Genomic DNA, 15,168 nt, shown 5'->3' with positions numbered 1-15,168 from the left:
CCGGTTTTGTTGTTCAATGTATTTGGAGAATTTGATAGGGATGAAAAGTCCTAAAGCAAAGTATTTGTATTCTTTATTGAAGGATGTTGGTTTTGTAACGTTAAAACCTCCTTATTTGTGTGTATCTTCCTTGTTTAATTGTATTTATTTTTTTATTTTATTTTTTTCTAATATATTGTTTGGTATGTTGTGGAGAATGTGATGTTAAAACTGACCAGTAATCTTTAAAGTCATTTTCCCTTTTCGGCTTTGTATCGTGTTTTTAAATTAAAGCGCTAGATGTCACCAATATTCTCCGTCCATGGAAGCGAAGAAGTCTTCTTACGTCACCTCCGCTTTTTCCATGTCATATCCTCAAACAGACCTCAGATCAGTTGGATCGCTGTCATTCTCCGTTCAGTTCGTTGTTTTTCATATTAACAGCTGATTCAGGGTCAGTCATTTGTATGCGACGTATGTACGCCGTTAGGTTGTGTAAACCGACAGTCACTTCCGCGTTGAGGAAGCATGATGTTAATGACTATCAGGCTCAGCACTAACGTTATGGGTTTAACAGTAGTTTCAAGTTTAACGAGTTTAAGATGTCAGATGTTTAGAGCAGCCTGTGTCAGTAAACGTTATAATGTTCAAAGTCTCTGCAGTGTCTCCAGATCAACACAGTCACAGACCAACACACTGGTAGGTCACTGGCATAAAATGTGTAGTAACCATGTTTTTCTATTTTTTTTTGGCGGATTTATTACCATTTGTATAACCACAGTTTTAAATACCATGGTATAAACCGTGGTTAATTTGTGGTTACCATGGTTTAAATAAATATTTTTATTTTATTTTAAGTAAAACCATGGTTAATTTTATTCGTTAAGCCATTCATAAATGATCAAATATACTCCTGATATTTCATATGCCAGGTAATTAGAGTGATTAAAGTGTTGTCTGTCATCCTTATGTATTAATTGAACCTTTAATTGTATCACTGGCATATTTGAAGTTGGTGGTTCTCAAGCTTTTTGACTGTATTGTATCTGTATGTCCAACACAATATTCAAAGGTCTCTCATTTAAGTTAAACTATTGATATATTCTGCTGTAATTATGACACAGCTGCTTGTTTTCGACGTTTTTTTATTGACAGAAGCTGTGAGTGTCATTATATTCAATTAATTAAGTAGTTAATTTTGTGATTACAGAAGTTTCAAGAACTGTATGTTCAATACCAATAGTTTATAATGATAATAAGTAAACTTCGCAATGGAATAGGAATTTGCCTACATTTTTAAATAAAAAATAAATTTTCAGTTTAGACCTTAATTTTATGTTGTTGTTTTTTTAGATGATTTTAATATAAACCATAGATAAATATGGAAATAAATTAAACCATATTAAAAGGTTAGTTCACCCAAAAATGAAAATTCTGTCATTAATTACTCACCCTCATGTCGTTCCAAACCCGTATGACTTTCGTTTGTCTTCAGAACACAAGTGAAGATATTTTTAATGAAATCTGAGAGATTTCTGTCCCTCCATTGACAGTCATTGACTCCATTGGTAGTAAAGACATCATTAAAGTAATCCATGTGACGACAGTGGTTTACCCTCAATTTTATGAATGCAAGTGCTATGTTTGCGCAAAAGAAACCCATAATTTAAACGCTTACAAAATACATGACGCATGCATGTTGTATTGATGCAAGAGCAGATGTTGTGTGAACGCGGGTCAGAGAAGAATATTTTGTAAAAAAAAAAAAAGAGGTAAATGATGTTTTTTGTACAAACAAAGTCACTCCATAAAATTGAGGTTAAACCACTGGCGTACCATGGATTACTTTAATGATGTCTTTACTAGTGGCTTGAAAGTGGTAGTTGCATAGACCAGTGGTTCTCAACCCTGCTCCTGAAGGACCCCCAACACTGCACTTTTTCTTTGTCTCCCTAATCAAACACACCTGATTCAACTCATTAGCTCATTAACCCATGTGATAATGAGCTAATGAGTTGAATCAGGTGTGTTTGATTAGGGAGACAAAGAAAAAGTGCAGTGTTGGGGGTCCCTCAGGGGCAGGGTTGAGAACCACTGGCATAGACTGTCAATGGAGAGACAGAAATCTCTAAGATTTCATCAAAAACATCTTCATTTGAGTTCCGAATATGAACAAATATCTTATGGGTTTGGAATGACATGAGGGTGAGTAATTAATGACAGAATTAAACATTTTTGGTGAGGAAACTCTATAAATCATCCTGCGGGCCCCTTCAAAGTTTGCTGAGGCCCCCTAGTGGGCCCCTGGTTGAGAACCAATGGTCTGAAATGTGTCCGTTTTATAAATAATGGTTTATGTAGTGTAGTGTAAGTCCAGCATGTTTCTTTATTGCATTTGTATGTGACTTTCTTCTTCAGTTTAGGACATGTAGGACAGCACCATGTGTGTCCCTTCTCAACATGCGGACGCTGTCCACTCTGCCTCCACCTCCCTCATCTAGCAGAGACAAATCCAACAACAAGAAGACTGGTGTAAGCCTCATTCACAGCAAGATGTAAAGATCAGGGGCCTGATGTATAAACCTTGCGAATGCACAAAAAAAAGGTATGAAAATGTGCGTACGCAGGTTTCCACGCACATATCGGGATTTATAGCGTAAACATGTCCGCACTCTTTTACTGGAGTGAGTGAAGTAAACAGATTGATTTTAAACTCTGTTTTCAGTTTGATATACACACTTAGATTGAATATACCTCTCGTTAAAGGAGTTATTAAGCACTCAAATATCATTAAGTCGTTATCTAGAAGTTAAACAAAAATGATATGAATCTAGATAGAAATGTGATAGTGGATGCGCTGCTTTTAAACACTTTTCCTGTGGCACGCTACGTTTTAATTTCTTAAAGGGATAGTTCACCCAGGAATAAAAATTAGCCCATGATTTACTCACCCTCAAGCCATCCTAGATGTATATGACATTCTTCTTTCAGACAGATATACAATCTGAGTTATATAAAACAATGTCCTGGCTTTTCCAAGCTTTATAATGGCAGTGAATGGCCGTTTATGTTTTGAAGTGCATCTCTCCATGATTAAAGTGCTCCACACTGCTCTGGGGGGTTAATAAAGGCCTTCTGAAGTAAAGTGATGTGTTTGTGTAAGAAAAATTTCCATATTTAAAACTTTATCGACTAAAATAACTAGCTTCCGTCAGACGGACGTACGCATTGATTTACGGCGAAAGAGTAACACTTGACCAGACGCATTGACGAATACGGAAGCACAGAGGATAGAGCAAAACAAAACACCAGTAACGAATTAGAAGTCTAAAATGACACTTTTTAAAGAGAAATGTGGGAGGAGCTTGAGTTTGTTGCCCAGCCCTGTGTGTTTGAACCGCAAGAGGCGTTAAAGCTTACGCTACTCCTACATCCTACGTAATACATCGTCACGAGTTACTCTTTTGGTGTAAGTTGACTTGCGTGCGGCCGTCTGCCGGAAAGTTTTAAATATTAATATTTTTCTTACACAAACGCATTGCTTCACTTCAGAAGGCCTTTATTAACCCCCCAGAGCAGTGTGGAGCACTTTAATCATGAATAGATGCACTTTGATGGATTTCAAAACATAAATGGCCATTCACTGCCATTATCAAGCTTGGAAGAGCCAGGACATTTTAATTAATTAATTTTACTCCGCTTGTATTCGTCTGAAAGAAGAATGTCATATACACCTAGGATGACTTGAGGGTGAGTAAATCATGGGCTAATTTTCATTTTTGGGTGAACTATCCCTTTAATGACAGCGAAGAGTGCTAGGTGTATGAAAATTCCTCTTTAAACTAAATTGCTGAGGAAATATTTCTCGCGAGAACAGTAATCAATGATGTATGGAAGCTTGTTTCTGCTACAGAATAAAACATTTTAAGATAATTGTGACTTTTTTTCTGAAATTTGCGAGATGTAAACTGACTTTATGTAAACTGAAGTTCTGACTTTACAGAATATCACGCAATTGTGACTTTATAACTTGCAACTGCAAGTTCATATCTCGCAAATCTGACTTTATAACTCGCAATTGTGACTTTATATCACGCAATTCTGAGATAAAAAGTCAGAATTGAAAGATATAAACTTACAATTGTGAGATAAAAAAAAAAAATAATGTGGCAAAAACAAGCTTCCATAATGATGCATATATTTATTTTAAAATAAGACAAAGGATACTAAATGATTTTTAGTAATGTAATGTGACGGCACAAATGCCATTTATAGTCCGTATCTCATAGAGGAGACTGGTGGGGAGGAATGTACGCACAATCTTCCGCCGATAAGGATTTCTAAATGGAATTTTGCGCAGGTTCTGGCACAAGTACGGTTTATAAATCTGAAAACTTTTGTGAGTTCGCAAAATCTATCTTTTGTGCGTACACACTTTTTTAGGATGAAATCTACGTAAAGTTTTATACATGAGGCCCCAGGACTGCTAACTGAAAGATTGTTGGTTTCCCAATACCCTGGTTTTGGAATGCATTTGTAAATTAGTATGAGCAAACGGATACATTTATTTGATCAAAAATACAGTAAAAACAGTAATAAAAATTTAATTAATTTTAAAATAACTATTTTCTATTGTAATATATTTTAAAATGTAATTTATTCCTGTGATCAAATCTGAATGTTCAGCATCATTACATCATTGCAGCCTTCAGTGTCACATGATCCTTCATAAATCATGCTAATATAATAATTTGTTGCTCAAGAAACCTTTCTGATTATCAATGTTGAATACAATTATGCTGCTTCTGTGAAAGCAATGATACATTTTTTTCAGGATTCTTTGATGAATAGAAAGTTCAAAAGAACAACATTTACTTGTACATATTGTTTTTAAAACATTTTAAATGTCTTTACTGTCACGTTTGATCAATTTAATGAATCCTTTCTGGATAGAAATATTAATTTCACATTTTTGAATGCAAATATACAGGGTTTCCAGAAATGTTTTCCAGTATACGGTATTCAAAAAAAGAAACTGGTTAAGAAATTTGCTTCGGGACACAATAATCTCAGTTCCCTTCCCAGCAATCCAAATGTGTTACCTTTTTTAATAGGACATTGTTTGTGGATTACCAATGATTGGGTGTATTTTGATCAGACATATGAATGGTACTGATGTCTCTTTTCCACAGCCAGTTACATGGAAATCTCTTGCCATCACATTTGCGCTGGGAGGAGGTCTTCTTCTAGGGATGAAATACTTCAAGAGAGAAAAAGAGGAAAGTAAGGACTCGGATCTATGCATGTATAAATGATTAACCTACACCACATTGTTTTTGCATCCTTATATTCTGAAAATGCTCCACAACCTAATGATAGCTTTATCATTAATGTGTTTTTTGTTGTTGCAGTGATTGAGAAAGAAAGAACAAAGTCGATGGGAAAACCAGCTCTCGGAGGTCCATTCTCCCTTGTCGACCACAACAATAAACCCACGAAGAGTGAAGATTTCCTCGGCCAGTGGCTCCTGATATATTTCGGTTTCACACACTGTCCAGACATCTGTCCTGATGAACTGGAGAAAATGATTGAGGTCGTTGATGAGATTGGTAATGTATCATTTAATTTTCTTTACTACGTAGAGCCACATTTTTTATTTTTATTGACACTATATAGCTCTCAGGTTTGATGTGTGCATAATATCATATTAAAATGTCTGTAAAGCTGGATTGTATTTTATACAGTGGCCCCTAAATATTTGGACACTTAAAGCTACACTGTGTGATATTTTCCCCCATCTAGCGGTGAAATTGTATATGACTACACAGTGAATATTAGTTTCTGTTCCTTTCAATTCCAAGTGCGTTTTAACTCCTACGGTGGCCGTATTATTCCAAGATTAACATGGCTTCCAGTAATGCAAGAGGTCGGTCTGGCGTTATGCGCAACCATGCTATGGTTAGACAAGCAACTATAAAACTTAGAATTTACACAAATAGGCTGAATTACCTGTCGAGAAGAAAGCAGGCAACTTCGGCGTCCGTTTTAAAATCTTTGCTCCTCATGAGCTCTTTCCATCTGGGAAAAGTTACTCCAGTATTGACTTTGGTCTTGCTGATTTGCCTGTCGCGTTGACGTTTTAATTCTCTCTTTCGCTTCCTTGGCGACTCTGCTACATGTCCTTGAAAATAGGCGTGATCCTCCATCAGCAATCTTTCAAATCCGCCGACAGTCGCGAGTAATCTCCCCCTCGCATTCGTCTCTGTGTCACTGAGTGTAAAGCGCAAAAGGCAAAGCTTGAATTTACAGGTATGTCCCTCTTTGGCTAATGTATTTTCAAGATGGAGGCGCAACATGGCTGCCGCCATTCGAGCGACTCGCTCGTATGTATTATAAATGGCAGATTCTACGCTTACGAGAATACTTGATTAGTTGGTGGAAGTAATTACACATGAATGAGCACATATACTTTTGATAGAACAAAGTGTTTTTTGCTAAGAATCAATTTAAAAAGTGTAAGCTTTAAACAGGCTCTATGCAGAGTTCAGAAACCCTTATTATTAGCGACACCGGTGGCCGTTAAGTGAACTACAACAACTTACTGTTCACACGTAACGTACAAGAAACTGAAAAGGTCCGGATATACTCACGGCGAATCACTTTTTCGTTCTTCACTTAGAAGTAAAAAGTAGTTGGAAATATCTTTGCAGTGATATTCTGTTAACAAACATCCCAACGCTGTCCACAAATTTGTGCTGCGTGTTTTCTTCTCAATAACAAAATAAACACACAACAAAAACAACAGCGGTGAGAAAACAGCAGTTAAGAAAGCATCTGATCATAGCGATGTGGATATGTTTGCATGAGGTCTGCGATTCACCGGCATCATGTCGACACATTAAAATCACACCGTTATGATAGTTTGATTATAAAGTATATTTGAGACTATAGACTATATAGATCTGACTATGTGAGACTATAGTTTAAATTAATTCCTTTTCTTTGCATGACACATTGACATTACAGTACAGAACGTCTCTTTCGGCATTATCCAGAATATTGTATTTAATTTCACGTGCCACTGAACGGAAGAGAGGCTCTCGGGAGTGTGTAAACGTCTCATCCTTTGTATTTTCCTGGCAAAAATGACCCGAGTCCTTCACTTAAAAATCAGTCTACAGGCTTTCATAGACAACCTAGGAAGTTGGTGTGATTGATTAGCAAAAACAAACGATTAATGCATGATATATGTATATGTAATACTTATATAGTCCCTTTAAAGGGATACTCCACTTTTTTTGGCTCATTTTACAACTCCCCCAGAGTTAAACAGTTGAGTTTTACCGTTTTCGAATCCATTCAGCCGATCTCCGGGTCTGGCGGTACCACTTTTAGTATAGCTTAGCATAGATCATTGAATCGGACAAGACCATTAGCATCTCTCTCAAAAAAATGACCAAAGAGTTTCGATATTTTTCCTATTTAAAACTGGTCTCTTCTGTAGTTACATCGTGTACTAAGACCGACGGAAAATGAAAATTTGCGATTTTCTAGGCTGATATGGCTAGGAACTATACTCTCATTCCTGCGTAAGAAACTTTGCTGCCGTACCATGAGTGCAACAGGCGTAATGATATGACGCAGCGCCTGAAAATAGGTCTAATAGGTTAGACAAACTTAGTCCCGGTCACGTTGGAAGTTACCGAGCTGGGGACTATTTTCAGGCGCAGGAAAAATATCGAAACTCTTTGGTCATTTTTTTGAGAGAGATGCTAATGGTCTTGACCTATTCAGCTATGCTAAAAGTGGTCCCGCCAGACCCGGAGTTCGGCTGAATGGATTCGAAAATGGTAAAACTCAACTGTTTAACTCTGGGGGAGTTGTAAAATGAGCCTATTTCCAAAAAAAGTGGAGTATCCCTTTAAGCTACCACAAAAAATATATATGATTGCATTTTTATAAAATCTTTGGTAATGTGCAATATTAATAAAATATATGTATATAATATTAATAATATATATTAATAATAAATAATAATAGAATTAATCATGTATAATAATTATTATTATTATTATTGCTTTTATCATTATTATTACATCAGATGAATTGGCACACAAAGTGGCTTTTATTTTAAAGAAAAATAGTACAAGACCCATTTAAAGGAACTCTTCTTGTGTCTTACATTTCTGTCACAGATAAAATTAAAACCCTTCCAGACTTAACACCAATTCTCATCACCATTGATCCTGATAGAGACACACCCGAAGCAATGGCAGCGTATGTCAAAGGTGAGCAGGGATCATCTTCATTACTCTGCACTCACCATATGCTGTGAAATGATTTCCTCATCATTTATATTTTTGAATATCTCACATGCAGAGTTCTCCCCAAAGCTGATCGGTCTGACAGGCAAAACTGCCCAGGTTGAGCAAGCGTCCAGAGCCTACAGAGTGTATTACAGCCAGGGCCCAAAAGATGAAGACAACGACTACATTGTGAGTTATTGGTTCTCCTTAATTATGTTGTGTGGCTTGTGTAAAATTGGTTTTCTCTTGCCTCATGTTAATGAATTGAATTCCTAATAATCTCACAAGCCTGAAGTCAGCATGCAAATGCTGTATTTCCCTGTAATTGCAGGTAGATCACACCATCATAATGTACCTGGTGGGACCTGATGGCCAGTTTCTTGAATATTTTGGACAGAACAAGAAATCCTCTGAGATCTCCTCATCCATTGCATCCTACATGAGAAAGTACAAACATGGAAAATGAGTCAAAGTGCATTGCTTTAGCTTACACTTGAGTGTTTATTTCTCTCTCCGAACACTGTCGTTACTCTGTGAAATGGGTTTTATTTATTTGAAGTGAAAACCTGACACACAAAATCAAAGATTCTGAAGCATTCCCCATTTTGCCACAGCCCAACACAGTAACTTTTGTTGATCTTTATTCATTTCTGTACACAGCATTCTAATTCAAAGGATTCAACTTAAATAAACTACGTTTTGATTGCTATTTTTGTAATGCATTGTGATGATGAATTGTGTGGTACCATGTTGCATCACTAATTACATTGACTTTACATCATTAAATAAATAAATTCATAATTTATGTCAATTCTATAAATTGAATTAATTACCAGGGTGAAGACTTTCAAACAACCATTTCTTAGTCAAACTGTTAGCGACTGACAGATGATTGACAGAACGCTCACATTCACTGCATCTTTTTACTACACAAACATTTGGTAAAGCACATTCATTTCACCATTGTTTTACTCAACAACTAGGCAGCGGTGTGACTGTAGTGACTCCTCCATTAATCACAGTCAATAAAGGGCAAACATCTAGACTGGACTGTAATATGGGGACAGAAACTGAATCTGCTTGATGGTACAGATTCTAGGAGGAGTTTGAAAGATTATGTTTATTTCAGTTATCTTTAATCTGATGCATTTACATTGTTACTGTGCCTCAGATGCAAACTTAAACTGTCTGTAATAGGAGTTGTACAGACTAGTTTATATATATATATATATATATATATATATTTTTTTTTTTTTTCATGTGGGATCTGAGAGGAAGTGGGTAAATAATAACAATTGTAGGACAATCATAGGAGATTATCCCTGAGTGGAATTGGTGACAACTCTCCTCATGTTACATCCATATTGAAAAGTCATCAACATATATTTTATTGGTGCACAGAGTAATATATATGTTCATTATATTTTAATTTCAATGCCATGTGTTTTCCCTGTGCTCTTTATGGATGATCAAGATGCTTAAGACTTTCAAGCATGTAGTCTCTACAGTTCACCAGCAGATGACACCCTTTAGCTTAAATGTCATCAAATAAATAAAAACATGATGTTTTGTGTCATATTCTCTTACCTATCCGGTTGTTAAGTCGTGACGTAACCACTCTCCGATTACACTGTTTCCGGGTCCAAAGGCATTGTCCTCTCTACCTACCTAAGGCTTTCGTTGGTGTTTTAACAATGCCGCAGTGCTGTGTCCCGTGTTGTTTGAACAGATCAGAGTTTAAAAAAACAAGTGACATTCAGCTGTCTTTTTACCGCTTTCCCTGTGACGAGAAAGAGAAGAGGAAATGGCTGCTGTTGATAAGGTGAGGTTACAAATCTTAAACGAATGAAGAAACTTTGGCGCCAGTGGGTGCTAACGTTAGCACCAAAGCAAAACCAGCACTTTGAGAAAAAAGGCTTATGTAGTCTAAAGCATAACTAGCCCTTTGAGAAAAAGGTTTATGTAGTCTATGGTTTTTATATGTTGTTTGTTGCTATAAACCCAAATCTTGCAATCATGTTTCGGTTGTCAGGTATTGTTCTGTGTCGCCTAGTTAAGATGAAACTAGCTAGCTAAGGCTAACTAGCTAGCATTATCTTTGGCAATAGTCAATGATAACACTGAAGCACGAAGATGTGAGTACGTAACAAGAAAAACCATTAGACCAGTTTAAGTATGATAATCTCCTAACCTTACTCATTTCTATAAAATACATCCAGGACATTTTTAATATAACTCTGATTGTCTGAAAGAAGAATGTCATATAAGTTACCTAGGATGGCTTCAGGGCTCATTTTTGAGTGAACTATCCCTTTAACTGTATTGTACACACATTAGTTTCTGCATATTTTTTCTTGCAGAAATCAGATTAAAAAGTAAAAAAAAAACAGGTTAATAGGTGTAACGTTTATGAGAAATGTTAGCATATTATCATACTTTAACTGGTCTAATGTTTTTATTTGCTATAATAGAGTATTGTTGGAGGGAGTCTGAGATATAAGATCAGAATCACGATTAATGGCCAGGTATGTTTACATATTTGACTCTGATCTTACATTGCTCTCAGTGTACATACACAGAACAAGCATAAACAAACAGGACAACAAGCTAAATAAAACGGACACAAACTACAGCGTACAGTACACACCTGAAACAAAACATTTGTAGACAGCAATTATTGCCAATGACTGCTTTACTGTTATTGTGGTGCGTTCACATGACAAATAATTTAAGTATTATAATTATTAACCTTTTTTTTTTTCTTTTTTTTTACAGACGTGAAAACTTCACCCCAAACTGCAACTCCAGGGTGTGCAGTTGGCATTTCCCCAATGGAAAAGCTGCTGGGCCATCGCGATTTGCTTGGAATGAGGGGAAGACTTTCCAATTCCCCAAGCACGTCAGCCATCTCCTTAAACGGAAGAAACACATGGTCCCTAGCAGTGGTGAGGATGAGGGTACGGATGCTGACATGGTACCTGCAGAGACCCCATGTCCTTCAAAAAGTCTTGTGGCACTTGAGGTGGAGAATGACATGCTGAGGAAAGAGAATGCCCAATTGAAGAAACAATTGGAGAAACAGAAGCAAACTTTTTCCTTTAGTCAAATTTCTTCCAGCCCTGACAGAGTTCAGTATTATACTGGATTGCCTGATGCTGCCACTGTCCTGTTTTTGGAAGCGCTTCTTTCTAAATTCGAGCTACAATATCATTCTGATTGGACTGTCCAAATGATGCCCCTAGTTGATCAATTGCTCCTGACCTTAATGAAGCTTAGACTAAATTGCGACCTCGTAGACCTTGCGACAAGGTTTAATTGTAGCACAGCCACAGTAACCAACATCTTCACCACCATCATTAGTGCCCTGTATGACGTTTTGTATGTCGGTTTGCTTGAGAACAACATCCCCTCCACAGCCAAGAATCAAACATCACTGCCAGCCTGCTTCCAGCCCTTCCCCAACTGTAGGATCGTGCTCGACTGCACAGAGGTTGCCGTCTCTAACACAGAGAGGCTTGATACACAGTGTCATTCGTACAGCCAGTACAAAGGACGAACCACACTTAAGGCTTTAATCGGTGTCGCGCCTAACGGAGTTATTACTTTTGCCAGTGACCTGTACGGTGGGAGTGCCTCAGACGAGGCAATAACAGCTGACTGTGGACTTCTCCAACATTTACATCCTGGTGATATGGTTATGGCAGACAAGGGCTTCACAATACAGGACATTCTGCCAGAAGGAGTTTCCCTGAACATCCCGTCTTTCCCCGTCAATGGACGGTTTACGCAGGAGGAAGTGAACAATAACAGACTCATCTCAAAAGCTAGGATACACGTGGAGTGTTCAATTCAGCGACTGAAATTGTTTCACATTTTGGGCCACGTCCCATACCAGTTCAAACTAAATATTAACAAAATACTTAAAGTGTGTGTGTGTCTTACAAATTTACAAACACCCATTCTCTGTGAAATTGGATGAGGTAAAGGTATAAGCTTAATGGGTTAGTTCACCCAAAAATGAAAATTAGCCCGTGATTTACTCACCCCTGAAGCCATCGTCATTACGTTGTGCGTCAAGTTCAAGGGTTACTCTTTTAGCGTAAGTTTAGCTAGTTATTTTAATCGAAATTTGTAACCCCCCAGAGAGTCGTTTCGAGCACTTTTATGATGGATAGGTGCGCTTTGATGGACTTCCAAAGACATACAGCCATTCACTCCCATTATAAAGCTTGGAAGAGCCAGGACGTTTTTTTAACATAACTCCAATTGTAATGTCATATACACCTAGGATGGCTTCAGGGTGAGTAAATCATGGGCTAATTTTCATTTTTGGGTGAACTATCCCTTTAACTGTATTGTACATACATTAATTTCTGCATATTTGCTTGCAGAAATCAGATTAAAAATTCAAAATACAGGTTAATGGGTGTAATACATATGTCTGTATATAAATAACTATATATAGTTTTATTTGGTAAAGGTTACTTTTTATTTTAAGGTGTCAATGTTACAGTATAATGATGTATTTAAGTACTGAGTAATATTGGTTGAGGGCTAGTTGCATGTAATTATGCATAATTTACTGTTATTGCTATGGTAAGTACATGTAACATTATGTAAACAGGACACTGTAAAATGAAGTGTTTAGCATAAAGGGCCTACAAACTTGTATAATAAATAAATGACCTTGCTTGTGTGAAATGCCAAATTCTCATTTGTTTTCAAATTGAACTGTGAGAGAACGTATGGTAGGAAAAAATCTTTATAAAATCTTTCCAAAATGTCAATGTTAACGGCCCGTGTAGGGTCTTTGAGCACTGGCAGAAGGACAAGGTCAAGAGGAGCCCGCACAAGCAGGTGAGGTGTCCGGTCCGGTGCGGGTTTCCCTGGATCTGATGCCAGTAGTTGTGAGTTTGTTTTAGTGTCAGGGAACCAACTGCTTCATCAAACTCCAGGAGAAAGTCCCTATTCTCTGCAGCCTGCAGGATAGATTGGTTCTGGCTGACCACAGACACTTGACTTCAATCAAGCGGTTTCCAAACACCGTCCCATCCAGAGATCCACCAAGCAGGCTGTGGAGGATTCCCCAATCACATGCCTTCGGGGGGAGGGGACAAATGCCACTTAGTCTTAATAAGTGTACTCACAGACACAGATGCCTTCATTTTAAATATTCACTTAACTACAACTTACTTTAGATCCTTCTTTGAGGTTGTGCTGGCCAGGCAGGGTTTTGAATAAGGAAGGTTGGGTAAGACTTCCGCTTGACTGCTGCCAAGACCAAACCAAAATTACTTGCTGTTATCCTTTTCTTACGATACGCAAACCTGTTAAAAGAAATCAACCATGAGAGAGAGATATATGTGTGTGTGTGTGTTTGTGCAAAACTTATTTAAATCTTATTCTGTGCTGTATGTAAATCTAAATCCTCTATGTTGAAGATGCTATAAAAATTGGTAACGTTAATTTGAGTTTTTGAGTCTTTGACTCTGAAGAAGACCCATGGGCGTCGAAACGTTAATCGTTTTGTACCAATAATAAATTATTTAAAACATTGTGTGCTCCGGTCCTGTTCCTTGGTCCTAGCTAAACCTTGGGTCTCCTCTCTTGAGTTTTTGAGTGTTGAGTTGATTGCTAGTAATACTGTGATTGACTGTTCATAATGCCTTGGACATCTTGCAAGTGGCCTTAGCTTTCATATATAGGCCATTTGCTGCACTCATGCTTAAAGCAGATCAATTAGACTTGGGAATCTAACCTTCAGTGGGTGTTCTGATCCTCTGCAAGGACAAGTGCAATCACAAATGTGAGAGGTATTGATTCAACAATACAATGCACAAATGACTCCAAATGATTAAACTTGTCTAAATGTATGACTTAAATGAACCTAAGAACTGTTGGACTGACGTAGTTAAAAAAAAAAAAAACTTTATACAAAGTCAAACTGATGCACAGATCAATGTGCAAAAAAATAAACAAATATGTTTCTTTTCAGTTAGCAACAATTTCATTGATTTTGGTTCAATTGTCACGTAGCGCTGCTGGTTCCTCAACCATCTGTCACAGTATCCTTTTGGCATCCTACGTCAAAACACACTCACGTGACATCATCAAAGTCCTGGCTTCTGAACATGTTGAACAGGATCAAAGCTCACTCCCATGGGGCTAATTCTGGAATGTCATGCATCAGAGATCACCTTTATGATCAGAGGGCAGACTGTGGATTTCTACATATGCTTATATGCTCTCCTTGTTCTTTTTCATTCTTCCTTTGAAGGTGTTATTTCTGTTCACCAAATATTATTCGGACAAATAATGATTGTTCCCAAAGCATGTCTTCTTACAAACATTTCAACTTTAAACTGAAAGAATATAGGATTTATGTCGAATGTCACATGAACAAACAGGAAAACCGGTCTCATCACATCTGCTCGTCGGAGAAAGTGTTAACAGAATTGTGGTCAGCTAATCTAGCTATTTTTTACTATTATTTTATTGTATTATTCAATTTTAATATCCAAATGTTAGTGAGAAGAGGAAAAATACAAATAAAAACTTTGAGATATCTGCATACGCTATGGACATCATTTGTAGCTCCTTTGAAGGCATCTTGAGTAAAACAGCTTAACAAAGCACATACAAAAAACCTCGAAAAGTGATTCAACCTGTTTTAATACCTAATTTTGCTGCGCATAACCCCCATTCTATTCAATCTCTTGCAGTCTGAATTAAAGAACACTGATATTGCATAAGGAGCAATGTATATTTTAAAACAATTTAGATTTTGTTATATACAAAATCTTAATTCTGACAACTACAATCCCATAAAGCATTGCTAACAGCATCCGAATTAAAACTGATGGAGAAATTTAAAACTATACTA

General features: G+C 37.1%; 2 protein-coding genes across 5 annotated transcripts; both read left to right on the top strand.

The window, feature by feature from the left end:
* The first annotated feature begins 334 nt into the window (after positions 1-334).
* On the top strand, positions 335-9,086 carry sco1 (synthesis of cytochrome C oxidase 1). Of its 4 annotated transcripts, none has more exons than XM_084413744.1 (7): positions 335-678; positions 2,398-2,511; positions 5,172-5,262; positions 5,391-5,588; positions 8,175-8,267; positions 8,359-8,474; positions 8,617-9,086. In XM_084413744.1, the coding sequence occupies exons 1-7, from the start codon at positions 508-510 to the stop codon at positions 8,749-8,751; spliced, it is 918 nt and encodes a 305-aa protein (XP_084269870.1). In that variant the 5' UTR covers positions 335-507; the 3' UTR covers positions 8,752-9,086. The 4 variants fall into 4 exon arrangements, with proteins under 4 accessions (XP_084269870.1, XP_084269872.1, XP_084269873.1 ...); XM_084413746.1 differs by having other exon boundaries at positions 489-678; positions 2,398-2,584; XM_084413747.1 differs by lacking the exon at positions 335-678 and adding an exon at positions 2,006-2,184 and having other exon boundaries at positions 2,398-2,584.
* Positions 9,087-9,872: 786 nt separating this feature from the next.
* LOC311305667 (uncharacterized protein) lies at positions 9,873-12,977 on the top strand. Its single transcript, XM_084433481.1, has 2 exons — positions 9,873-10,107; positions 11,061-12,977. The coding sequence occupies exons 1-2, from the start codon at positions 9,980-9,982 to the stop codon at positions 12,262-12,264; spliced, it is 1,332 nt and encodes a 443-aa protein (XP_084289607.1). The 5' UTR covers positions 9,873-9,979; the 3' UTR covers positions 12,265-12,977.
* Positions 12,978-15,168: the final 2,191 nt, after the last annotated feature.

This window comes from Rutilus rutilus (assembly GCF_951802725.1).
Source record: "Rutilus rutilus genome assembly, chromosome: 1".
In the NCBI taxonomy this organism is placed as follows: Eukaryota; Metazoa; Chordata; class Actinopteri; order Cypriniformes; family Leuciscidae; genus Rutilus; species Rutilus rutilus.
Note: the sequence above shows the minus strand (reverse complement) of the source record. Positions and strands in the feature narration are given on the sequence as shown.

Bases quoted from the DNA above. Each gene is read 5' to 3' on its own strand.
- sco1 (XM_084413744.1), top strand. From the start codon at position 508: ATGATGTTAATGACTATCAGGCTCAGCACTAACGTTATGGGTTTAACA. The intron at 679-2,397 runs GTAGGTCACTGG...TTTCTTCTTCAG, and splicing joins AGTCACAGACCAACACACTG to TTTAGGACATGTAGGACAGC. The intron at 8,475-8,616 runs GTGAGTTATTGG...CTGTAATTGCAG, and splicing joins ATGAAGACAACGACTACATT to GTAGATCACACCATCATAAT.
- LOC311305667 (XM_084433481.1), top strand. From the start codon at position 9,980: ATGCCGCAGTGCTGTGTCCCGTGTTGTTTGAACAGATCAGAGTTTAAA. The intron at 10,108-11,060 runs GTGAGGTTACAA...TTTTTTTTACAG, and splicing joins AAATGGCTGCTGTTGATAAG to ACGTGAAAACTTCACCCCAA.